A 26,958-nucleotide genomic window follows, 5' to 3' on the forward strand; every position below is an offset into this window, starting at 1 on the left:
ATTGAAAAACGTCCAAAAATTACCCTTTGACCCAAAATGGCCAAAATGGGCATACCCCCAAGAGACTTTTTTTCATGATTTGGGGAGATTTAGCTATGTACCAAATTTCAACTCTCTAGGACTTACCAGTTGGCCTATCTCACTTTAGGGGCGCTGTAGAGCCGTTTGGGCATGCCCATTTTCAATTCCATTAAAAACCTTAAATTTCACTAGGGGGACAATTTTGGGTAAAGTTTGGTGAGTTTAGGCCCCCAAAAAGGCAATTCATTTGTCGCCTGAATAATAAGAAATGGAGCAATTACAAAAGGCCCATGCAGGCCTTCCTGCACGGGCCTAACTATTGACATATTATTCAGTCAGTTTCCTCCAGGGGTAAATGCCATTAAAAAACGTTCCACCTAAAAAGACTACAACATTCAACCAACAGATCTATTAACACAACAAAAAAAAGTTAATATTTGGTATGGATATTTTACCTATAAGAAATTATAAAAGATATTAAACAATTGACACACTTTTCAAATAGTTTTGGGTTGGCTCCAAGTTTGATGTTTTCAGTTTCTCAGCATACTACAACAAAGAGAGAAGCTTGTCATTCAGAAAATATTCTGGTGCAAAAGAGCGCAACACTCATGGCTTGGAAAAAAGAGGAATGTCATGTATCACTCTTTTAACACCTGTCACTAGTCACAGCAGATAAAGCTGAAAATAAGCCAATTTACATAACAGTTATAAACCAATTGCTCAGTGGATTTTGAATGATAAAGTTGTATTAATAAACAGCAATATATGAAAATATTTTGGCTGCAATATTAAAAGTTTCATGATTGCATTTCTGGTGTTGCTTTGTAGATTAAAGCAAATAGATTGTTTTAAATTGTTTTCTACATTGTAAAACTATTAAACTGTGGCATTTTTGTTCAAGGTTAAATATTCAAGTAGCATATCATACAGATTCTTATGTAGTAAACATAAAAAAAAAAAGTGGAGTCACACTTGAGTGATTTACTTAAACTCTAGATATAGCAGCACAATGGTAACTAAATTGGCTTTGTATTGCAAAGGACAAGAGGTGTCTTGTTGTAATAGCATGTTTGGTTATGTAACTATTGTATTTGTTCCAGATCACCTGCAACCACTTGTACAACAGCAGTGAAAAGCCAGTTACATCAGTGTCATTAAGCCAGTGTGTGCAAGCAAGGGTAAATCCTCTCCAGGTCACCAGGACAATAACAAGCTACCATACCAGGATCCAGTGTGCACTGCAAGGTCTCTCTGGATACATTTCAATCCCAACTGTGGGCTAATAGGAGCACTCAACATGTGCACTAGGAGCTGAAGCGCTTACCATGTGTTTGTCAAAGTATGTGTGCATTTGATGTGGCCCAGAAAAACATGTTGTCTCTGATGATAAATAGCTATCTAACAGAATGCTACTTAAAGTAACGGCCATGACATTCTAAGCAAGGGAACAATGTGATATACAGGGGTTGGACAATGAAACTGAAACACCTGGTTTTAGACCACAATAATTTAATAGTATGGTGTAGGGCCTCCTTTTGCGGCCAATACAGCATCAATTCGTCTTGGGAATGACATATACAAGTCCTGCACAGTGGTCAGAGGGATTTTAAGCCATTCTTCTTGCATGATAGTGGCCAGGTCACTACGTGATACTGGTGGAGGAAAACGTTTCCTGATTCGCTCCTCCAAAATACCCCAAAGTGGCTCAATAATATTTAGATCTGATGACTGTGCAGGCCATGGGAGATGTTCATCTTCACTTTCATGTTCATCAAACCAATCTTTCACCAGTCTTGCTGTGTGTATTGGTGGATACAGGATACAATGTTTGAACCATTGGATGCACATGGTCCTCAAGAATGGTTCGGTAGTCCTTGGCAGTGATGCGCCCATCTAGCACAAGTATTGGGCCAAGGGAATGCCATGATATGGCAGCCCAAACCATCACTGATCCACCCCTATGCTTCACTCTGGGCATGCAACAGTCTGGGTGGTACGCTTCTTTGGGGCTTCTCCACACCGTAACTCTCCCGGATGTGGGGAAAACAGTAAAGGTGGACTCATCAGAGAACAATACATGTTTCACATTGTCTACAGCCCAAGATTTGCACTCCTTGCACCATTGAAACTGACGTTTGGCATTGGCATGAGTGACCAAATGTTTGGCTATAGCAGCCCGGCCGTGTATATTGACCCTGTGGAGCTCCCGACGGACAGTTCTGGTGGAAACAGGAGAGTTAAGGTGCACATTTAATTCTGCCGTGATTTGGGCAGCCATGGTTTTATGTTTTTTGGATACAATCTGGGTTAGCAGGCGAACATCCCTTTCACACAGCTTCCTCTTGCATCCACAGTTAATCTTGTTGGATGTGGTTCCTCCTTCTTGGTGGTATGCTGACATTACCTTGAATACCGTGGCTCTTGATACATCACAAAGACTTGCTGTCTTGGTCACAGATGCACCAGCAAGACACTGCACCAAAAATTTGTCCTCTTTTGAACTCTGGTATGTCACCCATAATGTTGTGTGCATTTCAATATTCTGAGCAAAACTGTGCTCTTACCCTGCTAATTGAACCTTCACACTCTGGTCTTACTGGTGCAATGTGCAATCAATGAAGACTGGCTACAAGGCTGCTCCAATTTAGCCATGAAACCTCCCACACTAAAATGACAGGTGTTTAATTTTCATTGTCCAACCCCTGTACGTTGCTTGTACAGTCACTACAGATTTTTTTTTTCTGCTTTAATAATCCGTGTGTGGCGTTGTTGTCTTTAAGGTATCTATTTCTTACCTGTGCAGGTGAAGCACTTGACATGAAAGTGAATGTCTTGGACCCGAACCACTTCCCCTTTGCATGGTTCTCGACACCGCTGGCACCGGATTGGTTCAGAGCTCCGCTCACTGAGTGTTGAGACTTGTCGATGAGCTACGGAACATAAAAACATCCTAAATGTAGCATCCCAAAGATAAAATGCAGATTATTTCATACACTGAATTGTACGTTTCTTGATCACAATTAAATTTAATACCATCCTAAACTTGTAGAGTAAGATATGAGTTAAAGTGTCATCTTGTATGTGGCAAAGTACAAGCATTGTCAGTCAACTTAATGCAAACCAGGCTAGATATGGAATGAATGGAATAACCACAAATGAAGGCAAATTGCCTACAGAAGTTGATAGGATACAAATGCCCACTAACCTTTTCGGGAATTGTATTTCTCAAAAATGAAATTCAATAAAACAAATGAAAGTCAGTGGTTATAATGGGGCAAATGTAAAAAGGTTCAAGAATTACTGCAGGATCATAATAAAGCTTCTTCTTCATACAAAAATAGTTTGAAAAATGTGTTTAAGGATCAGTCTACCTCTATAACTGTGGCCTGACTATGTCACTGCAGACTGTACTGCATGGAGCTTCCACAATAAGCTCTGGCTGTAGCTCTGTTAACACTTGTTCTGAAGCTGTGAGGTCTGAAACCTATAACGCTGGGTACCTTCCAGGCTTTCTTTCCCATTGCTGCTATTTTTCAAACACTCATGCATCACTACCACTTGACTGAACCAATCGATCTCTTTACCTCATTCGGCTTTAGCTTTTATGTTCGTCACAAAAATAGGTTCCCACTAATTCCCTCAACAAAGTTAGAGCAAAATACCCTCTTAACAAAAACCTGTTTAATTTATTTCCAAACAGTGTTTAAAATCTTACTTGGCACCTCTAGGGAATTAGACCAGGTCAGTCTCCTGATCTGTGCTAATAACATATAATCTGTCATCCACATGGCTTATAGTATTGACTCTGTTTCAGAAAAGCTGGTACACTCTTCTTTATTGTTCTTCTATAGCGATATTAAGTGGCTCAACTCTAAAGAAGAAGAGTGATGGCAGAGTAACAATCTGGCCTGGCAGTTTGAACAACTAAATTAAGGACTTTTCTCTTTCCACTAGAGCAGGACAAGCATGTGAGCTGACACAACAGAGTAGCTGATTGCATTTCAGTGGATGAATCCCAAAGGACATGCACCACTTAAAAGGTCAGTGTCGAAGCACTACTTGCATTTGTTGAGTTTCATAGATACATTCGCATTAAAATGTGTTTTCTACCCAAACTATCAAATTATGTAGTTTTGACAAGACTGTTTCTCTGAGTTGTTCTTTGGTGTGCATCATAATTGAGCTGCAAATAGTCTGACCCCATGTTTATTTGCCAGTAATCACCACGTACAGAGCAACAGACTGCTGTTTTTTAATGCATGAGATGTTATTTAAGATTTCTTTGTTAAAGCCTATTACCTGAAAATGATATTGTTACTTATTGTAATAATCTAATAAATAAAAATAAAAACTTTTAGTTTATCCAAAACTGTAGCAGCTTGCAAGGTTTTGTTTTCTCTGATACTGGAAAATAAAAAAAAAATACTTTTCTCCAAGTTAATTCAGAGGTATGTAAACAATGGAAATTTGACCAAAATCTTGTTAAGTCTTCATTTCACATTGGAGATTTTAGTTTTTAACCCTTTAACTTTTGTAACATCTCAAAATCGAACAATGCAACACATAAGATAATTGACTAACTGTTAACTGTGCTATTAAAACTGGGGCTGTAAGGAAATCTATTTTGTGATTAATGGCAACAGCATTTTTTGTCACATTGAAGTCTGTATCCTAAATGGATATGAAGATGTGTGCTCTATGTTTAAAAGCTATCTATGCCTGAAACTCATATTGTGAATTTAGAAAAGAAGTAGTTCTTGAATTGTGCTGTGTTTTACTGCATCAATGAAGTGTGACATGGAGGCAATCAGCTTGGGGTTCTATTGAGATGAAATGGAAACCCAGGTTGCTAAAAGGTGTAACACCATGGTCATTACACCTTTGACAGTGTGAGAATGTAACAACTCCTGCTGGAAAATTAAATCAGCATCTCCATAAAGTTTGTCATCAGAAGGAAGTATGAAGTACTCTAAGATTTCCTGGTAAATAGCTGTGTTGACTGGACTTCAGAAAACACAGTGGACCAGCAGATAACATGGTACCTCATATCATCACTGATTGTGGAAATTTCACACTGGACTTCAAGCCATGTGGATTCTGGGCCCCTCTGCTCTTCCTCCAGACTCTGGGAACTTCCAAAAAAAGTACAAACTTTACTTTCATCTAAAAAGAGGACCACCGAGCAACAGTCCAGTTCTGATTCTCCTTAGCCCAGGTAAGACATTTGCAGCACGTGTGTAGGATTTGTCAAGTCTGCGGATATTACTTTTGCTGTTGCATCCTTTCCTACCACCATTTCTATGAATGTGCTTGGATACAGCACTCTTTTTTAGCAGCCAGCTTCTTTAGCAACGACCTTTTGTGGCTTACCCTTCTTGCCGAGGGTGTCAGCGACTGTCTTCTAAACATCTGTCCAGTTAGCAGTCTGCCACATGATTGTGTAGCCTACTGACCGAGACTGAGAGACCGTTGAGAGACTCAGGAAACCTTTGCAGGTGTTTTAAGTTAATTAGCTGATTAGTGTGTGACACCGTAAGTTTCCAATATTTAACTTTTTAACAATATTCTGATTTTCTGAGACACTGAATTATGGGTTTTCATTATCTGTAAGCCATAACAATCACAATTACAAGAAATAAAGGCTCGACATATTTCACTCTATGTGTAATGATTTTATATCACGTATGAGTTTCACTTTCTGAAGCTTTTTCCCATATTCAATTATTTTGAGATGTGCCTGTAGATTTGAACAAGTATGAGAAGCAAAATATACAAAGTGTTCAAACCTGGATTTTGGAAACTTTTCCAAGAGTTCCACCATTTAATGGCAATGATATCATACAATTAAATACATTTGCATTTACATGTATTTCTAGATGCAGGTAGGCCAATTGTAACCTAATGAATCATTTACATTAAACGAAAAAGTAGCACTATATATTTTTAGGAAACAAGTGTTAGAACCTCAAACAACCACAAAGTTCCATTGTACAAACTGGTTAACCACCAAAACCTGCTCTGGGTCAGTTGGACTTTCCTTCCCAACCTCCTTGCTTTTCTTACCTGTGAACTAACCATTTCATGCCTGTCTGCATAATCCTTGCAAATGGCAAGAGTGATGCTACATCACATTTGTCATAGTACACTATGAGTAAAACATAGAAATCTACTTAAAATCATCAGTTGTCAAAGAGGGTAGAGAACGTCCCTTAAGGTGGGTACAAATGAATGAATTATTGGTTGCACAGCTGCACATGATGCTTCTCGATAGAAAGCAAGCAGTGTTTTCACAGAGTAGGAGTAAAGGCATTAATCACACATGCACGGCTGTGGCTGTATATTTTTCTGTCCAGGACAGGAGTGTTACTGCTAGAAATATGCAACAGCAATTCCCACACCACATCTCCCACAGTCGAGTCTCTGTAAGTTCATTGTTTCCCTCACAATGCTGGCGGCACCCCTGGGAACAACAACCTGGCCTGATAAGTGCCCAGCCGCTAGTTCGAATGAAAATTCCAAGGAAGTGTTTTATTTTTTCTTGTAAAATTTCATGAACAACACTGATCCCATCAGGTGTTAATGTGAGATAATGGGGCCTAATGGAAGTACAAACGGGCCTGACATCATCTACTGAAAACACACGAGGGCAATTATTTACCCTGCTGACCTTCTGAAACAGGGCCAAAACAGACATGCCTATGCTTCCCATACCAGCAAAGCTCAGATGGACAGAGGATATAAAGGAGATAAATGCATATTACAACTTGGCATGGGTAAGTATGAGATTATCGTGGTATGACAACCCTGGGTGCAAAAATCATGATTTTATAATATTCACAACAATATTAACAAAAATGGTATGACAACCTTGAATGCAAATATCATGATTTTATAATATTTATAAAAACATTAACTAAAATGCATCACATGATACATTTTTTTATTAAAAAACAAATTGACAATTACTTTACTCCTTCCAAAATATATAAATATAATATTATAGTTATAATTGTGCTGTAAATACCAGGAACACTGATCAGGTACAACAGCTCAAATGCTTGTTGCACAAAAAAGTAAATGAGCCAATAATATGGCAGTGCATTTAGGCATCTACACATGGTTAACAGGATCTGCTAAAGTTCAAATCAAGTTAGGTGGCTCTGAATGTGGCTTGGTTGTTGGTGCCAGATGGGCTGGTCTGACTATTTCAGGAACTATTGATTTACAGCTTTTCTCATTTGTTTAAGAAGAATGGTTCGAAAAAGAGAAAATATCTAGTGAGCGGCAGGTGTGTGGACAAAAAGGCTTTGTGAATGTCAGAGTTCATAGGAGAAAGTGAAGACGGGTTTGAGATGATGAAAAGTCAGCATTAACCAGTAGTAGTAACCTTTCTTACAACCAAAGTATTCAGAATTCTACCTCTAAACACACAACACCTTGAAGCAGAAAGGCTACACCAGCGGGACACCAAACCAGGTGCGGCTTCTGTCAACTAAGGAAATGGAGGCTACAATTTAACACATTGGAATGATTTTGACTCTCGATTTCAGCTGCGACGTTCAACTGGTAAGACTAGAATTGGACATAAACTACATGAAACCACAGCTCCATCCTGCTTTTTAGTTTTAACTGTTCTGGCTGGTGGTAGTGGTGTAATACTGTGGGGGATTTATTGGCACACTCTGAGCCCCTCAGAACCAATTGAGCATTGTCTAAATCCCAAAGCCTACTTAATTATTTTTGCACATACTAGCAAGTTGTACCTCATGAAGTGAACCGAGAGTGTCCTTGATGTTATTTTGATTTTAATACTCAGGCTTAAGCTAAAAATATACACTAAACAAATCTTAAATTTAGTCTGGACATTGGAGTCCATCAAGCTGTTAAAAAACAGTTTTACCCAAATAACTGTAGTTTTAGAACAGTTTTACCCTAATAAGTGTAACAGGTGACGCTTTTGCAGTTTCCAGTCCATCAAAGTGTAAGAGCCTTCTTTCAGCCAGCTTATTAGCAGTGCACAGCAATAAATAGTGGAAGGGGAGCATTGCATTACTCTATGTTATTTTAGTACTTTCCCTGGTGTCCACTTTAAAGCATAGGGAAGTTTCCATGGAAAATGTATAGAAGTTTTTGAACTTTTTAAAACCATGGTATACCTTCAGACCAACTGCCTACTTCCACCCTAAAAGGTATTGGGTGATAATAAAGTCCAGTCTAAGGTGCAATAAAAAGAATATCAACAAGATGCTTTCTGACTTGGCATGTATTCAAGAGAAGCCAAGAAAGCACTCTGCAAGTACACAATCAGCTCAGGAGCTGAGGTGTAATAACTAACTGTGTCAGTGTGTTCACTTTCATTCACTGAGTCAAAGCTCTCCCATGTCAAAAGCCACTAAAGACTTATATAAAAAAAGTCCCTCCATCCTCTTCTACAACGAGCAGTTGAGTCATACTTCTAATGATAACCAGCTAGACTACATGTGTAGTCCACTGGCTCCACATCAGCACAGAGAGTCCCAGGAGATTACAGCCTCCAGTATTCACATGATAACAGCGCTGTGGTCGGAGAGGCTGACAGCATCCCTGGGGACCGAGAGGTTGCTGCTATTTCTTCCCTTGACCTGACATCCCAGACGAAGAACATGCTGACAGTTTAGTCACAATGGATGCCGAATGAATGGTGGTGTTAAATGTGGGTTACAACTGAGCAGAAACATACATTGTTTAATTTTTATAAATATTAACACAAAATCTACATAAACAGGATTCTGCAGATTGTGCTATTCACAAAATGTTTGTAAATTATACAGTATCTTGTCAGTGATATTAGTTAGCAGATGGCAGTGGCAATTTACATGCAATAGGTTTTAGTGCAGAATACATTATAGAATGGAAAGAAGCTATATTTATGGTTTAAAGCAGTGGTCCCCAAATAAAATAACTACCTCCTTTATCCAAACACTTTGTGGGCTGAATATCTTAAGTCAACTGACAAAAGTATTTTTTTTCAGTTTTATTTAACAGTATTTTTTTTAACTACTGATCAATTATTCAGATCCCAATGAAATCATCTGCTGAACAGAAAAGTGCAATCCAATTTAAGTACCAATATGAACACACTTTGAATGGCATTGTTGAGCTGGGTCTGTACATCTTGGTATGACAATTCTGCTCTCCTTGCTGTGCTTGTGGCAATTTAACCTTTTTAATTGAATCTTTTCCTTAAGTTGTTGTCCTCCTTTTCCATCTAAAAGTGTTTCTGCTACGGCTTCCATGCACTCTTTGATCATTACCCAGTCAGTGCTTTTTGTGTTTTCCTACAATCCACTGTACTGACAGTGATCACTGCTGTGCTGTAAGAGACTGTGATGTCAACCATGTAGTTCACTCATATTGTCCCCTCAGTTCATTTATTCTCCTTGTCTTACCAACATACCCAAGTGGAAATCTTTGGTTGAAGCTCTTATGTTTGGTGTCTCTTTAGGCTTCCACTCTTTATAAGTCCACCTGAATCAGAGCACATAAGGCAGACTGCCTGACACCCAATGAAAGTTAAAAGAAAAGTGTATGCTTCTGTCCATTCATCTTTAAATGTGTGGTTTTCATAGTCCACTTTTTGACAAAGCCATCTTCTTTTACTCACTCATTTGTGCACCACCAAGTCATTGTACTGTGAGCAAGCATGAGCTCTCAAGCTAGTAACTTAGCAGCTATTAACAGTCACGTTAATAGCGCCACAGCGCACTACACTGTCAGCTGAAGGCGGAGTTTCAACTGCCATAACTCCAGCCGTCAGTGGGTCAGTGGAAACACAACTGGTATTGTACAGAGTAAAGAGAGACTGAGTGGAATGGAGCCGTGCCGCCTAAAAGGGTATTAGCAACCCGCATTCAAGGACCCACATAGCTTCTTTTTTGTCATTGTCTGGCTGTTGGCATACAACGATGTGGTGCATTACCGCCACCAGCTGGTTTGGAGTGTGGACCAGAATGTTGATGATCCACCTAGCTGCCCATCACGCCTGTTCAAAGGTCAGACGCAGCAGCCGGCAGGAATAAAGTGTCTATATCTACATAGTAAATGAGAAAATTATTTCCGGTCCGGACAAAATAGTCTCTGGTTCCAGAATTCGACCAGAGTCCGTGGGTTGGGGGACCCCTGGTTTAAAGTTTACTTTAACTGTAAAACATCAGTCAGTCAGCTATGAGCAGCATGTCTGTTAAGCAGTTGACTGCAGGCTAGCTCCTTAGGCAAATGGCCCAACTAATTAACTACCTAAAATTAACTTGTGTTACTTTATAAAGTAACTTTTAGAACATCTAAAAGGGTTTATGCTCCGTGCAAAAACTTTAAACTTACATCAAGAAATAGCAGATGTATATACTGACTTTTTGATGAAATCTTTGTGTCAAAATAAAATTAACAATAGATAAATCTTACAGATATCTTTATTATAACTATAATATTTAAGGTGCTATATCATGTTGGCAGAACCATTGTACCTTTTTTCTGTTGTAAATAGAGAATAGATAATAGATAGTTAGATATTAGGTGTTGTTTTAAATTGTTATGTAAATAACATAAAACTCTGGTATTTTTTACTCAAGGTTATCAAAGTGTGAAAATAACAGATAGGCCCATGCCTAGTCTCAAACTGCTGAAAAAGTAAGAAATCAAAAGAGACAACCCTTTTGGATCTCTTTTTGTCTCATAAACGTTAAATCTGGTTTACCACACGTGACAACTTGAATCCAAAAACATGCTAGTCAAAAATAAGAAAATAAAAATCATTATCAGACTTTCAGAATACTTATTATTCTGTCGATGGAGCAATAATTTGCCCTGGAATTATTGCCACTCTTCATAAAACATCCGAGGAGTACTACGCCAATCCATCTTCCCTGCCAGTAATTTAATGTAGTCATTGATCAGGGCCCTCTGTCTATTCCTCCTGCCCTTCCTCTCTTTATCCGTCTTCATCTCTATCTGGACCTTGTGTTGAAGCAGCCATTAGAGCGGCGCTGGTGTCCAGTGGTAACACAAACATGCCAATACTCCCCAGAGAAAGGAATAGGGAGCACACTGCTACCCGCAGTCTTAATGATCGCTTAGTCCTGCCAGAAGCCAAGGTCACAGAGATAAACTGGAGGCAGCTGTGGTTAAGCATTGAACTGAATTATTTCACCACCAAATCTTTTCTATTATTTTAAAGAAAAAAATTATTATGCTTAAAACAGACAAAATTATTTGTTTTTAAGTGTCTGCAATTTCCCTTTAATGATGGCTTTTATCCTCAACCCTCTATGGGTACAGCTATCAATAAACAACAAAAACATCTGCCTGAGTTTGTATCTGTTACATACATGTAAATGAATATTCAATAGTTGCCTCCCAGCATCTCTGTGTGCATCTGTGCAGTTTAAGCTCCCGCCTCTGTTCTCTCTAATATTGAACTAAGGCACCTGGAATCTTGCAGTGATGAATAGTATTTGGCTCTGGTTTGGACTCTGCACCAGATGAGGAAGCAGCTCAGCAATCATAAATGATATAGCTCTCCTTTCCATCTACCCCAGTTTCCAGCTGATTCCCCACCACTCAGTAACAATCCATCATTTATTATTGCTGGTCTTATTTAGGTTTACATTTATACATAACGTCCGTCAGTGCGCTATTTATTTAAATCCTTGAGTGACAAATATGCTACTCAGCTCTGAAGTTGCCTTTTTGCATGTTCTCCCTGTGCATGTGTTAATTCTCTCCGGGTACTCTGGCTTTTGCACACAGACCAAAAACATACGTGTTGGGTTAATTTGTCACTCTAAATTCCCCTTAGTGTGTGCACACAAGGCTGTGTGTCCAAATTGCTTGGTTTGGTGAAATCCATCAACATGTAGGTTTTAGCCGCCAATTACAGTTTTCTAGCTCCAACCAATTGGTTTTATTGTTATAAAACAATTAAGTAACAAAAGTGTTTTCAGAACATGAAATCCTAATGCAAGAAATCATAGTGCAAGAAAAACATGCAGTTATGACAATTATGAGTGTTACACAGACGATATTAGTTGGGATTATTGCACATTTTCCTCACTCTTCTCTGTGTTATTCATTATCACTAAATGCCCACCACACCATGTGATTTACCATCTCAGTCACTAAAATTGCTCATAAGGTGTGGGCGCTTAACAAAGTAAAGCTTGCCCCAAATGGCTGTGAATACATGGCACTTATATAGGAATAGTAATGATTAAATATTAAAAATTATAATATACTAGTTACTGAATCTAAGCAGTTAATTGTGTTTGCAATGTTGCACATGTTGATATTATTATGACAGTTTTATTTCACCCCACCTTGAACCGCCACCTTAACGTGGTGGAGGGGTTTGAGTGCTCGAATGATCCAAGAGGCTATGTTGTCTGGGGCTTAAATGCCCCTGATAGGGTCTCCCATGGCAAACAGACTCTAGGTGACGGGTCAGACAAACAGCGGTTCAAGAACCCCTCATGACGACTACAAAATCGAGGCACGTGACGTCGCCCGGTACGGCGGATCCGGGGTCCCACCCTGGAGCCAGGCCTGGGGTCGGGACTCGTCGGAGACCGCCTGGTGGCTGGGTTGCTCCTCGCGGGACCCGGCCGGGCCAAGCCCAAACGAGAGATGCGAGACCATCCCCCAGTGGGCCCACCACCTGCAGGGGGAACCGTGAGGGACCGGTGCAAAGAGGATTGGACGGCGGACGAAGGTGGAGACTTCAGCGGCCCGATCCCCGGATGCTTAGGCTGGCTCTAGGGACGTGGAATGTCACCTCGCTGGGGGGCAAGGAGCCTGAGCTGGTGCGGGAGGTCGAGAGATATCGACTAGAAATAGTCGGGCTCGTTTTCACGCACAGCGTGGGTTCTGGACTCCATCTCCTCGAGAGGGCCTGGATTCTCTTCCAACTCTGGAGTGGCCCACGGGGAGAGGCGGCAGGCTGGGGTGGGTTTGCTTGTCGCCCCCCAGCTCAGCCGTCTCGTGTTTACCCCACTGGATGAGAGGGTCGCATCCCTGCGCCTTCGGGTTGGGGAGAGGTCTCTGACTATCATTTCAAACTGTAGTTGATCAGTTAAAAATGTTTGTACAGGTAAGTAACTATTTGACTCTACAAAACAATGTGTTTGGGATTTTAATGAATTAACTGTATCAAAATTAAATATATTTCCATCTACCATTGAAATGGTCAGTTGTAAAGTATTCGTTATTGTACAATTAATCCCTTTGAGGCAAATGCCTTTAAAACATTACTACCATGACTAATGCAAGCTGTAACTGAAGCAACTCACCAAACCAGAAGAAATATAGTTTAAATATCTTCTTTGGCCGTTCTGGTGGTGCAGCTTCTGTTCTATTGTCGGGCTCTGGAAGCTGCAGGCTCCATACCCTCCTTAGCCTACAGTGTAACTTCCCTGTAGCTTGATGTGCACAACACCAGAAGTGCAACTCAATGTAACTGTGATGCTCAAATATTACACCTACTGTATATATGAAACAAACGTGAAATGTAACAATTTGTAATTCAGTATGATTAGTTTATAATGCTGGCACACTAACCTGATCTACTCTGTCTGTGGCTATTTTCACATTTTCAAAGTGCTGGCAAGCCAGGTAAGAAAAAACAGCATGCAAAGTCATACAGCACGTGCTGTACTGCAATTGAATTAAGTAATACGATAATGTAGGTTTTTAGATGTCCTGTGGAAATCATTTTGAGAGGGCCTACATTTATTATTTCACTGTTACAGTCAATTCTGGTTAAATAAAATGGTGTCAAAGTAAAGATGCGCCGATCAGGCCTACACCCATTACAGTTTTTCTTTGTGGTTTGAGCTTCTGGTCCTAATTTTGATTGATTAAATTTAATATCCTAAAGACTATAAAGCATACTAAAGAAAGAAAATGTTGCAAGATATTTCCTGCAGTAATTCTGAATCTAACAGAAACTTAAGGAATAACAAAATTATCACCATTTATGCTTCAAAACATGTCCCCAATCTGATTTTCACTAATCCAAGGAAAGTGTAGCAGAGTATGTTGTGAGGTGATAGGTTTATAGACTGAAAAAACTGTGAATTCTAGGTTTGATGCTTTAATTGAATAAGAAAAAAAGAATCTCAGTATTTGATCTCCTGATCATTGATTTTTTTTTTATGTGAACCTTTATGTCACACATTGTATGCAAATCAACTTGATTAGGTACAATGTTAATGTGTGTAGGAATATATACAAGTTCCAACATGATCCACTAAAAACTGACATTTGGTTGTTTTTACTTCTGCCAAGGAGGTTGTCTATTCAGTTCAGTTTGATTGACAATCTGTGTGTCAGCAACTTTATGGAAACGTTACAGACAAATTCTTATGAAATACTTTTAATCAGTCTTAGCCAGATTCACGAGCCGGACCCATTTTTCTTTCTATGGAGTCAGTGACTCTACATTGAGTGGTGGAGGTATGCAGTCTCTGACTGTCTTGTTTGGCATTATGTTTTTAAAACTGTCGTGAATTTTAAAATGTAAACATTATTTTAAAATAATTTGCATTTGTTATTTTACTGCCACAGCCAAGTATTAATAATATGAAAAGAAAGTAGAAATGCACCAATCCTGGTCGATACCAATTTCTTTCTGTAAGGTCTGAGGTTCCATTTCAGGTTTTGACTGATTCTGTCGCAAGATCTTTTAGTATAGCTGTAGGATCTTTGACTGGTGTTAGTTTTACTTACAAAAAAACAAGGAATTACAAGACAATTTATCCATCAACACATATGTTCCCAAACAATTACCTTTTACCAAATCCAAAAAGGTTGGATTTTGTAAATGACAATTCACAATGTCAGCTGGTGCATTTAGAGATAGAAAAAAGTAAAAAAAAAAAAAAAAAGGTTTGCCAATTTCTGGGTTCATCTTAATATCAACCTGACAAAAATAATATTTTTCTTGTATTTCGGCCATCTATTGTGCTGGTGAAGTCGCATAATATTCAACTTTGCAATGATATGGTGTATGGGAATGTTTAAAACTCTTTACATGATACACTAAAAATCTAAACTGCTTCTGGATATGTTTTGTCTTACATTCAAGAACTTCGCTCTCCACATCAAACTGAGGGAAGGAAAAAGTGTTGGTGCTGCCTGTGATGAATGGCACTGCAGAAAGCCCCTGGCTCCCTGAACTCAAGGATCTGTATATTGATCTACTTGTGTTTTATCACTTCCCTGTGCAGAAACTAAGTGTGCCAAAAGAAAGATTTTAATCTGTTGCACAGACTGATACTTTTTTCCTTCATTTTTAATAATGTAAGGTTGTTGCAGAATGACATGCCACACCAAACGTCAGTAAAAGAGGTTGAAGCGAGACAGTTGGGGTTCTGTTCAATTGCTCTGAGCTTCTCGATAGCCTTTGGCTAATCACACTCAGAGTAGCAGAAAACAGTACATGCAGCGCACCCTAACAGGCCCTATCATGTCCAAATCTTAAAAGCACTGGAGGCAGACAGCAACATATGTTTGACTGACACTGAAAGAGAAAAGAAAGAAAAAAAAATATTTCTTCGGGTCAGAAGACTTGACCTAGAGAACGAACACATGTCCCACCATCTCTCTGCCAGCTGTTACAATGCATGCTTTGCAATCCTGTGATGCGTGCCAATAACAAGAACTCGTGTGACAGCTCCCCACATGTTGGTTGCAGGTGCTCTACCTCCTCTGTGTCATGTGAGGAAAAAACATGCAGAGCTCTAAACAAAAGAATTATTCTCATTTTCTCACTCTAAACTTAGCTGCTCTAAACTTAGCTGAGTTTAGAGCACCAGATGTATAATGTAGTGCCACACAATGACAGACTAGATTATGGATGATGCAGTAATACCAGGGGGGCAGACAGGAAGCTCCTGACACCATCAGTTCTCTGAACACCTGGGGCACCTCTACTTCTAACAGCCTGCACATTGAAATCCTCACTGTCTGACCTGTGTATCAATTTGTGGTGAATTGTATGAAAACCATAGCGGACACATGCAGAATAAATGTGCGCACGCTCACCACGAGCTGTACAGGGAAAGCCCTGATTCAGCGGACAGAGGATCAGGGTCAGAATCAGCTGATCCAAGGTCAGCTCGACATCATTGCTGTGCTTGAGGCCATTCTAAGGTAGGGATGTCTGTGGTCCCCGAGGTTGTCAGGGTTATTTGTCACATGCTGCAGTACACATAACTTTACAGGAGGTCAAGTCAGAGACCCCCCAAGCTATAATGTTTACTGATCCTGTAGTGACAGTGTGTGAGAGCAGGGGGCTTTTTAAGAGGCCACTGCTAAAAGTGGTCTCCCAAAAGGAGGTGAAAGAGAGGTGGCAGGCGCTGAGATTGTCCAAGCTGTTATGTGGGTAAAGAATTCAAATAAATGCTTCTGTGTGAACTCTGACCCCTGGATGTATCTAGTACTCTGTTTAACCTTTTCCCAGTTTGTTGTAAAGCTACACAAAGATTTGCTCTATACATCTTTTTATTTTGAATAAATATTTTTGAAAGAAAATATTAAAATTATGAATATCACCAATGCTAAATCTTTAAATTAAAAAAAGAACAAGCATGTTTCTAATTTAGCAAGTACAATATAATATATATAGTTTTTTGGTGATTTTCATTTATCATTGTTTACATTGTTCTTGCACTCCAAGCGGAGAGATAAGGCGCGCAAGAATGGACTTACCACTGGAACTCATGATGCCCAATGCGTTCTTATCCAAACCAAAGCTGCTTCGACCAAAATAATCCCATAAACCGCGTGGAGATATTCACATTGTAGTTAATAAAATAATATCCTGCAACCGCGAATTGTAATCCTCACTCTCGGCACCGCTGCTTTCAATTACATGTGAAGGTAGACACTGGTAGAAAGAGGGATACACAAATATAAACAAATAATTCTTAGCGAGGATTATTCCCGTAATCAGCTGTAAGATCCAAATGAAGCTCCCGCTGTGCGAATGTCCCCTGTTTTTTTTTTTTTATTATAATTATTATTTTTCCTCAAATGAAACAGATACTAGAGACCAGAAAACGACGCTGCTCACTTGAATTCCACCTTCACATTTTTGCTCTCGCCTAATATAGCCCCCTCCCTCCTCCTCCAGCTCAGCCGCGCTCCTCTGGCATGTCCCTTCGCTTGCGCCTCTCAAGCGCTGTCAGCATTGGGTCCGGATACAACATGCGGTCCTTTCAAAATAAGACAACATTGAGATAGATAGATAGATAGATAGATAGATAGATAGATAGATAGATAGATAGATAGATAGATAGATAGATAGATAGATAGATAGATAGATAGATAGATAGATAGATAGATAGATAGATAGATAGATAGATAGATAGATAGATAGATAGATAGATAGATAGATAGATAGATGTGTGTGTGTGGTGGCTCATGAAGAACTGACTCCTGCTGCAATACACACCTCTCCCGAACTCTTCAGCCACATTTTTCCTTCCACTCAACATTCCATTATTATGTTTTAAATAGTGTGCTGTGAACAGCCAGCTTCATTTTCAATTGCCTTCTGTTGGGACAACCGGGGACAAATGTAAAGTATCATTCTACCCCACAATTGTATAGGGCTTAAAATGGCCGCAACGCAACATTTCAGTATAAACAGAAATTTTGCCTCCAATAGTACCTCCATAGTTTTTCTTTTTTTTTTTTTTCCTACTTGGTCTTTTATGATATTCAAATTAAGAGTGTGTGCTTTGTTTCTTTTAGTGCGATTGTTTGGTTTGTGGTTTTATTATGAAATAAATCTCCACGTTTCCGGTATAACTCGTCGGTTTTACCATCCTCGCTTATAGCGACGTCAGTCTTTGCTTTTGGAAACGGAATAAAGACACATTGCCCTAAACTTTATTAAAAGAAGTGTTACATTATCAAAAGTCTGACTTGAAATGAAGATGGCAGAGATATTATCAGTGTCTGCAGAAATGTCAGACATTGTCTTAATTAGTCATTGGACAGCCGGTAGAATTACTATGATCACTTTGCAAGAACTCAAAGAGGACAATGAAATTGAAGAAAAAACGTGGAGAGAAGGGAGCTTTTCTAAAAACGCCTAGATATGTTTTATTGTGTTGGGCAGGGTTTTACTGGGAAAGCTGTTGTGACACCGCCCTCTTCTGGTAAAAAGACGATAGCAAATTATTTCATTGGATTTTCTAAGGATAAACTCCTGCAAAAGAAAGGGTAGATTGTCTAAAACCATTATCCGAAGCTATGCCACACATCACAACAGAAATATAAAGTAAGTCTGACTTGGTTCTTTCTTGTGTTTTTATACTTTATTCGTAAATATAAATGATCAAATTATATAGCCAATCAGTTTTCGTGAAAAACATTATTTGTTCCACCAGCTTTTCTTGAAGGATAAACATCAGCATTTTACTTGTATTGTCAAGCTAAAGCCAATCTCTGCAGAGAAAATATTCATGATTTTATTAATTTCTTATTTTGTTTAACTGTGATGTCTGAAGGCAAAAATATCATGCACTGATAGCGTTGCCTTCTGTTTACTTCAAATGGGTTCATGGGTATCAATGCGTAAAGATCTCCATCTAACAGCGCAACACCCATCCGCTGTTACTATTTCAGCAATCTAACTAGAAGCTGGTTTAATGCAACAGCACTGAGAAATTAAACAGCCCCAAGATGGAAGGAAGAAGAGCATGTAGTTAATTAAACATGAGGTGAACAGCGAATTCTATTTAAGAAATTGTGTATAAAGTACAGTGCCTTGCAAACGTATTGAAGCTGCCCAAACTTCTTTAGAATTTGTACCATTACTACATGTACCACAAATACAATTGTTTTATATTGGGGTTTAATGTGAAAAAGTAGCAGATAATAGTGGAGAGGAAAAAATGTCATGTGGTTGCCATATTTTTTTCCATATTGCAGTTTGAAAAGTGTGTCATGCAGCCGGATACTACTCTGTCTCTTTTACTTGGATGTCCTAGATAAAATAAAAGTTCCCTTCAGAGGTCACCTAAATACTAAATCAACCTTAATGTAATTTCAGTATAAATACAGTTGTTCTGTGTGGGTTTTTGAGGTTTTTTTGAAGAACAAAGAAAGATACATCCACTTAAATTGATCATTAATTCAAATCCTTAATCAGAGAAACAGCCTTGAAGCCTGGAGGTAACTTTAGGGGAGCCTTACAGTTACCCTGGGAAAATCTGTCAGTAAATCAACAATTAATTGTGCACTCAACAAACCTGCCCTTTATGAGAGTTACAATAAGAAAGATAAAAGTACAAGTTTACCTCTGACCATGTAGGGGACACAAGAAACATTTGGAAGAAGGCGCTCTGGTCAGATGCAACCAAAATGTAACTATAAGGCTTACATTCAAAACACTTTGTATGTTAGGAAACTAACACTAAACATCAACCTGACCACCATCCCCTCAGTGACACATGGAGGTGGCAGCATTATGCTGTGTAATGTGTTTTTAAATATGTAATGTGTAATGTGGAGTTAAATATGGGGCAATATTGGTTAGAGGCAGCAAAACATCTAAGACTAGGGCAAAGGGTCACCTTCTAGAAGGATCTTAACCCTGAACATATAGCCACAGCTACAATGGAACAATTGAAATAAAGCATGTTGATGTTTTGAACTGCCAATTAAAAGTTCAAAACTAATTCCAATCGAAAATGCGGCAAGTTACTTGTCAGAGATGCTTTTAATCCAACTCAATGAGCTCGAGCTGAAATGAAGAATGTGGAAAAGATTTCAGTCTTTAGATGTGGAGAGCTGGTAGAAAAATGTCCCAAACGGCTAGCAGCAGCAGTATTAATGAAAGGTGGTTCCAGAAATATTTTTCTCAGATGTGCTGAATGCAAACGCATGCAGCACATTTCAGATTTCTATTAGTAAATCATGATGAAAACCATATATCTTTGTGCTGATTTACCGCATAAAAGCTCATAAAATACATTGTGGTTTGTGGTTGTAACATAAAAAATGTGGAAAAGGTCATGGAGCATGAATAAGTTTGCAAGATGCTGTCATGATCAATGGCTAACTGAATTTTAAAGTTCATGCTGCCTCCATCGCTCGATGGTGCAGTTTCGCATTGTCAAACATAAGAAAAATCACATTGTACCTAACCCAACAAGCCGCCCAGTTGCTAGTGCAGTCTTACGGTCATCATCCGCCTTGATTGCTGCAACGCCCTCCTAACTGGTCTCCCAGCCATTGCTGTTATACCACATCTGGTCTTCAGTCAGTCTAAAAAAGCACACGTCACCCCTTATCAAATTCAAATAATTGATGTTAGCCTAAAGTACTTATCAGCTCCCATCTACTTGAATGCTCTTACAGACTTGGTTACTCCAGCCGTCAAGGGATTGTCAGCTAGCAGTGCTTACACCATACCCAAGACAATCCAGACTCTTTTCATGGAATGACCTTATGAAACAAGACACTCAAAGACCCTGCTGTTTAGAGAGCATCTCCTCTCCTAGCCCCTACACTGCTCTTCCCTGCCCCCTCTACTGCACAATCTCTTTGTGCACTTCCCTCTATACCTGCGCTCTTTTTCTACACAATCACCCATGTGACCTCTGACAGAACTTGACTAGTGTTCTTCCTTCTCAGTAGTTTATTGTTTGCTTTGAATTTAACTGCATTGTTATATCCTTATTTGTAAGTCACTTTGGATAAATATGTCAGCCAAATGCATACACATGAACACAAGCTGAATGATAAATACCTTCCAGATGTTTTCAGTTTTGAATCTAAGTGAAGCAACTGTTTTTTTTTTTTTTTATAGACCAACTGAGTTGCCGTCTCCCTATGTTCTGAGGAAGCCCTCGTTCTGAGGGTTTTCGGAAGCTGGACAATGAAGGGATGTGAGAGGCGCAGTGTTCTCCCTCAGCTGCCCTGTGTAGACTTACCTTTTCAGGATCTGAACTCAGCAGTTCCAAAAGTCCTGTTTTTGCCCTTTAACCTTGTTTATTTTATTGTACGTTGTTTGCTAGTTTATTAAGAGTAAAGTTACACATTCGTGCTCCTGCATAAAGTTAAAAAGTTACTTTGATTGTCTGCTGGGTTAGCACTGGTCAGGGTTTATAATGCTTGTTATTGGTAATGATTTGCTCAAATGAATTATAATCAGTTGAATTAGTGCATGAATGATATTCATTGTATGTTAGCCTTTAAATAGTTGGTTTCTAACTGTTCTCCTGTCTCTATCCCTCATTGTGCTTTTGTCCACCAAACTGATGCGGCAGCAAAACAGGAAGCTAGGCTTCCTGTTCATGGGAGGCAGAAGGGCAAGAGGCCGTCACGTCAACACAATGTTGTCACTGTCTGCAATGGCTCCAGTCGTCCATAGTTGACAATAATGAGTGTCCTTACTGGAATAAACATTTTGAGATGGTGTGCTGCTGCTAGTCCAATGATTTGCCAAATGTTGTAAAACAGCCACAATCAGCACAAGTGATGCTGCTGATCACATGACAGACCCACGATCATGTTTCTGTGGCACTCCTAATGTATTGCTCTCTTGTTTTTACGCAGTCACTCACCCAGTGTTTTTCTTTTGGAGGTAATGATCCTTTTGTTTGTCAATCACACCAAGGCCATGCGTCCATTATCAGTGGGCCTGATCAGCAACATGCTGCATTCTTCATCAACTCACAATCCCAAAGCTTTGTTCATACACAGAGGAATGTAAACGCAGGCACACAAATACATTTTAGGTGCACTCCATAATACTACACTACAATCTCAACCTATTTCTATTTGTAACTTGCTGCTATTAAATACTTGCATATCTGTCCTCCTTGCCACCTCAAACAATTGCACACACACACACACACACACACAGAGAGAGAGAGAGTATAATAAATGGTCCGCATCTTGCAACCTTGCATAGCCAATTGCATGATCACATGTGGACTGTGTTGCTAATGTTGTCAGGGTGACTTTGTTCTAGCGTGCCAGACTCTGCACACACACACACACACACACACACACACATATTATATATAATATGCGTGTGTATGTGTGTGTGTAAAATTACATAAATATTTGTTAAAAAAAAAGAAAAACTGAAAATTGGCATGTGCATATGTATTAACTCCCCTTTTTATGGAGTCTATAAACAGTTCTGGTGCAAGCAGTTACCTTCAAAAGTTACATGATTAGTGAAATGAAGTCCACCTGTGTTCAATCTAAGTGTCACATGATCTGTCAGTATAACACACACCTTTTCTGAAAGGCCTCAGAGCCTTCAACACCACTAAGCAAGAGGCATCACACCATGAAGACCAAGAAGCGCTCCAGGAAGTCAGGGACAAAGCTGTTGAAAAACACAGATCAGGGTAGGGTTATAAAGAAATATCCATCTCTGGTGAGATGAGACTAAAATGTAACTTTTCTGCTGTCAAGGGAAGTTTCATGTCTTTTCAGCAGCAGAGACTGAGAAACTGCTCTGAGTCGAAGGAAAGATGGATGGTGCTAAATACAGGGATGTTCTTGAGCAAAACCTGTGTCAGGACCCAAGGCATGCTGCTAAAGCAACACTCAAGTGGTTTAAAGGGAAACATTTAAATGAATTGGAATGGCCTAGTCAAAGTCTAGACCTCAAAAATCATCCAGTTTTGCCTTGAGAAATGGGCAAAAAATCCCAGCGACAAGATGTGATGAGCTCAAGCGACTTGTAGCTGTAATTACCTCAAAAGGTGGCTCTACAAAGAACTGACTTCACGCTTAAGTGTTCTGGTATTTCTTCATATTTGTTGTTTGCCTTACAATACAAAAGAAATACATCTTCAAAGTTGTGGGCATGTTCTCTAAATGAAATGGTGAAATTCGCAATCAATTTTAATCTTAAGTTGTAAGGCAACAAAACATGAAAAACGCCAATGGGATTTGAATATGTTTGCAAAGCAATGTAGGTTCATCCATATATTTTACATGACCACATGATCAGTCCCACATGCTGGCCAGATAGCCTTCTCAAAACCCGAAGCAATTATGAATGGCATAGCATAGCTGTTGCTGTCACTTAAAACGTTCATATAAGTTCTGCTCAAAACTATTCATTAAAATATTAGAGAAAATGTGTGCCTATTATCTTGTTCGTTTCTAATAATTTGCTGTATGAGTGCCATCTGTTTATATTTAACCAAGCAGCTTAAATGAAAAGCAAGAACCAAAGCAAAAGCAGCCTGGGGAGACTTTTAAAATATTGTAAAATAGTAAGTGAGTAACAGGAGGTAGCTGCTGTTTTATTTCCCCTGGTTTTTGCACAGCCAATGCCGGCCATTTAAAGTATGTTTCATGCTATCTAAGTACATTTAGAGGAATGCCACCTGTAGGTGTGTTTGTGGCTTGAAAGGCAGGTAAGTGAAAATGGATTTCATTCTTGGAGCTTACACAGGTATTTTCCCAACAATGGTGCATACCAGCTGGCTGTAATTGTTGCTGTAATCTACTGTCATCACACGGGGTGTGTCAAACAAAGCTTGTATGACTGGTGAGGGCAGAATGAGGAAACATGCTGTAGGTTATTGAGCTTTTGTCGTGTCATAGTATCATGGCTGCATGAAAGTTCAGCTTTTTATAATCTTACTTTTCTCATTGGCTCCATACTGCTTGTGGTTCACAGTGTGTGTGTGTATGTGTGTGCCTGCAAAGCAAATGAGGGCAAGGAAGAAAAAGTGGGCTGGATCAGTGTTTCAAAGAAACACGTAGGAGGAGTTACAGCCTAAAACTTCCTCACTCACTGACATGCTCTCTTTGAAAGTCTGAAGCCGAAACAGATGCAGGACTATTGCTCACTCTGACCAACTAACATTCTTTCTCTTTTTGGACTCCTGTGCTTTTTGACAGTGAGGAATGACAGCACAGTCAGCAGTTATAATGACAGCTGCATAGTGAAACAGCATTCTTTCTAAAGGGGAGATTTAGAGAAATCCAGCAAAGTATGAGAGGAATGAATTGAGTTGGGGAGAACTGGCAGTAACAGAGAGGTAAGACAGATTTGTTTGGATTATACTCCAAATTCACTCTGTGTCAAAAACTTGCTCCTTTTGAGTAAACACAGCTGTACTTTGTACTTTGCCACATGACCATAAAGCTGTGGTCAATCTAGAGTGTACACACAATGCTGTAAACCTTTATTTTTTCATTTTTTATGCTGAGATTGTATAGTAGTGATTTTATCTATATTACTTTTACTATTGGTTTGATAATATCTGTAAATGTTTTTTCCCGGTCCATGAAGATTAGTTTATTTTGTGGTGACCTTTTCTATTCTGATTCTGAAAGCATGAAGCAGAAAACTCTGCAAAACCTGAGAAATTCACAGTTTTGCTTTCATGTTTTATGTTTTTTATTTATTTTTTTTTTTTATTCAATACTGTGCAGCAATATGGTAATCTCCCTCTAGAGTGGCTCTGTCTTAGCCACACTGGCATGTGAGTGGGCAAACCGGGGTCTAGTCTAAACTTAGAGACCTTGGCTCCTCTCTCATGTTACTCTCTGCTTTCTCTGTTTCCACATATTCCACAGCCACAAACTCCACGTTTTACGCACACATTCAGACACAGCGACCGCAAAAAGCAACATCCGAACACAGCTGTATGTTCACCATATGCCCCTCATTAGGTTGAATGTAATTGTGGATGGCTGAGTGTCACAATTATAGTCCAGGCTTTCAGTGTGTGAAGACAGGATGGTCCTTCATGGTATGTGGGAATTACAGTTCATAACCCCTGTCATTAAAGGAGGTGTATTGTTACTGGCCCTGACAGGTCTGCGAGATGAGCATAGGATTGTGACTCTGCAGCTGGTTCCACAGTTCTTTTATAAAGAGAATATTGTGACTTTTACAGCATCAGTTGGGAACAGATTATAAGAGGTTGTCAGTGACCCTTGTGCAGCCATTGGGGGCTGCCTACAAAGGTCCTTTGCATGTGACTTGTATATATCAGCCTTGAGACGTCTGTGTTTATTAGATTATTAATTTGCTTCCCAAAGAGAAAACAAGTGGGCCAGTCAGAAGAGTGTCTGGATATGCCTTGGCACGCCTTAGGCCTGTTTACAGTGTTCCGCCTCACTGGATACCCATGCACAGATTCAGCTGTGACCATGCAGCCTGCCGCATAATCAAGATAACACCGATCTCAGTCAAGGATATCAGTCTCTTATCTTCCAGAATGTGATCATTGTGAGCAGCAATCAGGGGCTCAAAAAGAGGAAGAAGCTGTCTGCATTTCATTTCAATTGCTGGAAATCACAGAAGTAATTCCTTAGCACAAACCATACTTCTGCTTTTATGGAGACAGCAACTTGTACAAGTATTCAAACCCCTGAATTTGTCTACAATTTTCATGATGAAGACATAAATTTATATGCCTTTTACTGTGACTCTATGTGATAGACCAAAATCAAGTGGAAGGAAAATTATTCTTGTTTTTCAAATTGGTTTACAAAAAACCCCTCCTCAGATTTTCTATTTTATTTAGGTCTAGGATTTTGTAACAAGTAGGCCATTATGACAAGTCAAAATTGCCTCATATGTGGGTTTAATCAAACTATGACCAGCTACCCTGTCCCTGCAAAAAAGCATATCCATAGCATGATGCTGCCAACACCGTGTTTAATAGTATGTTCAGAGTGATTGTAGTGTTGGTGGTTTTGCTACACTACCTATATAACATGTTGCTAACAGCAGACAGAACTTCTTTTGACTTACTTTCAACAATGGCTCTCTTTTCACTTCTCTTCAATAAACATCAGATTTGGCGAGTGCACCGCTATTAGTTGCCCAACCAAGCTGTGGCATTCTGCAGCAGCTTTGCAGTTTACCATGGGGCTGTTGCTGATAGATTGAACAATGCTTGGAAAACTGTTTTATACTGCTTTAAACTTTACCACAACATTATCCCTGACCTGTATGCTGTGTTCCCTGGTCTACATGATGCTATTTGTTCACTAATGTTCCTTAAAGAGTATCACAGTATCCAGGTAAAGGGCAAGGTATATCTGCACATTTTCAGATATTTATTTGTCAAAAAAATGTTTAAAAAAACATGTTTTCTTTCTAGTCTGCTTTAAATTTACGATCTAATTAGTGTGGGTACATACAGTAAAATATAATGGTATATAATCATAAACGTTTTTGTTTTTAAACTTTGTCACAGCCCCATTCTTCTTTCTTTGATACATAAATAATACAATTAAAATGATCATATCATTAATATTCAAAACAGTGGGGCTCAAAAATAGTACAGACAAAATCATTAGTGGAAGTATATCTTTACTATTCCACAAGTAATGTACACTTTTAGATATCTACTTTCCACTTGTGGGAAGGTACCAAAGATAGAAGTACAGCTAAGCAAACTATGACAAGACAGTTTCTGCTTTTAAACTCAGCTGGAGTTTGTTCTTTTTCCCACAGCTGTGGGGAGTGAGTTTTCTCCCTCGTTATTTCCTCTAACAGCCCAATGTGTGCATTTCAGACTAACGATGTTAAATGGAGCGCTGGTGTGGGTCTAAGCCAGAGTGGAATAGCCATGTGACATACAGGGGTTGGACAATGAAACTGAAACACCTGGTTTTAGACCACAATAATTTATTAGTATGGTGTAGGGCCTCCTTTTGTGGCCAATACAGCGTCAATTTGTCTTGGGAATGACATATACAAGTCCTGCACAGTGGTCAGAGGGATTTTAAGCCATTCTTCTTGCAGGATAGTGGCCAGGTCACTACGTGATACTGGTGGAGGAAAACGTTTCCTGACTCGCTCCTCCAAAACACCCCAAAGTGGCTCAATAATATTTAGATCTGGTGACTGTGCAGGCCATGGGAGATGTTCAACTTCACTTTCATGTTCAT

General features: G+C 39.3%; 2 protein-coding genes and 1 long non-coding RNA gene across 9 annotated transcripts in view; 2 read left to right on the top strand and 1 right to left on the bottom strand.

Annotated features, from left to right (window-relative positions):
* Positions 1–17,223, bottom strand: part of ablim3 (actin binding LIM protein family, member 3) — a 73,597-nt gene extending 56,374 nt beyond the window's left edge. For 3 of the 5 annotated variants that reach the window (XM_047353707.1, XM_047353706.1, XM_047353705.1), the window contains exons 1-2: positions 16,765–17,192; positions 2,820–2,954 (exon numbers count right to left, since the gene is read on the bottom strand). In XM_047353707.1, coding sequence (XP_047209663.1) covers positions 2,820–2,954; positions 16,765–16,777 — 148 coding nt within the window. In that variant the 5' untranslated portion in view covers positions 16,778–17,192. Of the gene's footprint in view, positions 1–2,819; positions 2,955–16,764 lie in introns of all 5 variants that reach the window. The other 2 variants (XM_047353703.1, XM_047353704.1) reach the window with 2 other exon arrangements.
* Positions 17,224–17,932: 709 nt separating this feature from the next.
* Positions 17,933–21,487, top strand: LOC124859762. Its single transcript, XR_007036177.1, has 2 exons — positions 17,933–18,343; positions 20,879–21,487. It is a non-coding gene; the product is annotated as an uncharacterized LOC124859762 (long non-coding RNA).
* An 890-nt stretch (positions 21,488–22,377) lies between these two features.
* The window catches only part of sh3tc2 (SH3 domain and tetratricopeptide repeats 2), a 36,401-nt gene continuing 31,820 nt past the window's right edge, over positions 22,378–26,958 (top strand). For 2 of the 3 annotated variants that reach the window (XM_047354218.1, XM_047354219.1), the window contains exon 1: positions 23,854–24,086. The gene's annotated coding sequence lies outside the window, so the exon portion shown is untranslated. Of the gene's footprint in view, positions 22,434–23,853; positions 24,087–26,958 lie in introns of those variants that run through there. The other variant, XM_047354222.1, reaches the window with a different exon arrangement.

This window comes from Girardinichthys multiradiatus, chromosome 23, assembly GCF_021462225.1.
Source record: "Girardinichthys multiradiatus isolate DD_20200921_A chromosome 23, DD_fGirMul_XY1, whole genome shotgun sequence".
Taxonomy (NCBI): domain Eukaryota; kingdom Metazoa; phylum Chordata; class Actinopteri; order Cyprinodontiformes; family Goodeidae; genus Girardinichthys; species Girardinichthys multiradiatus.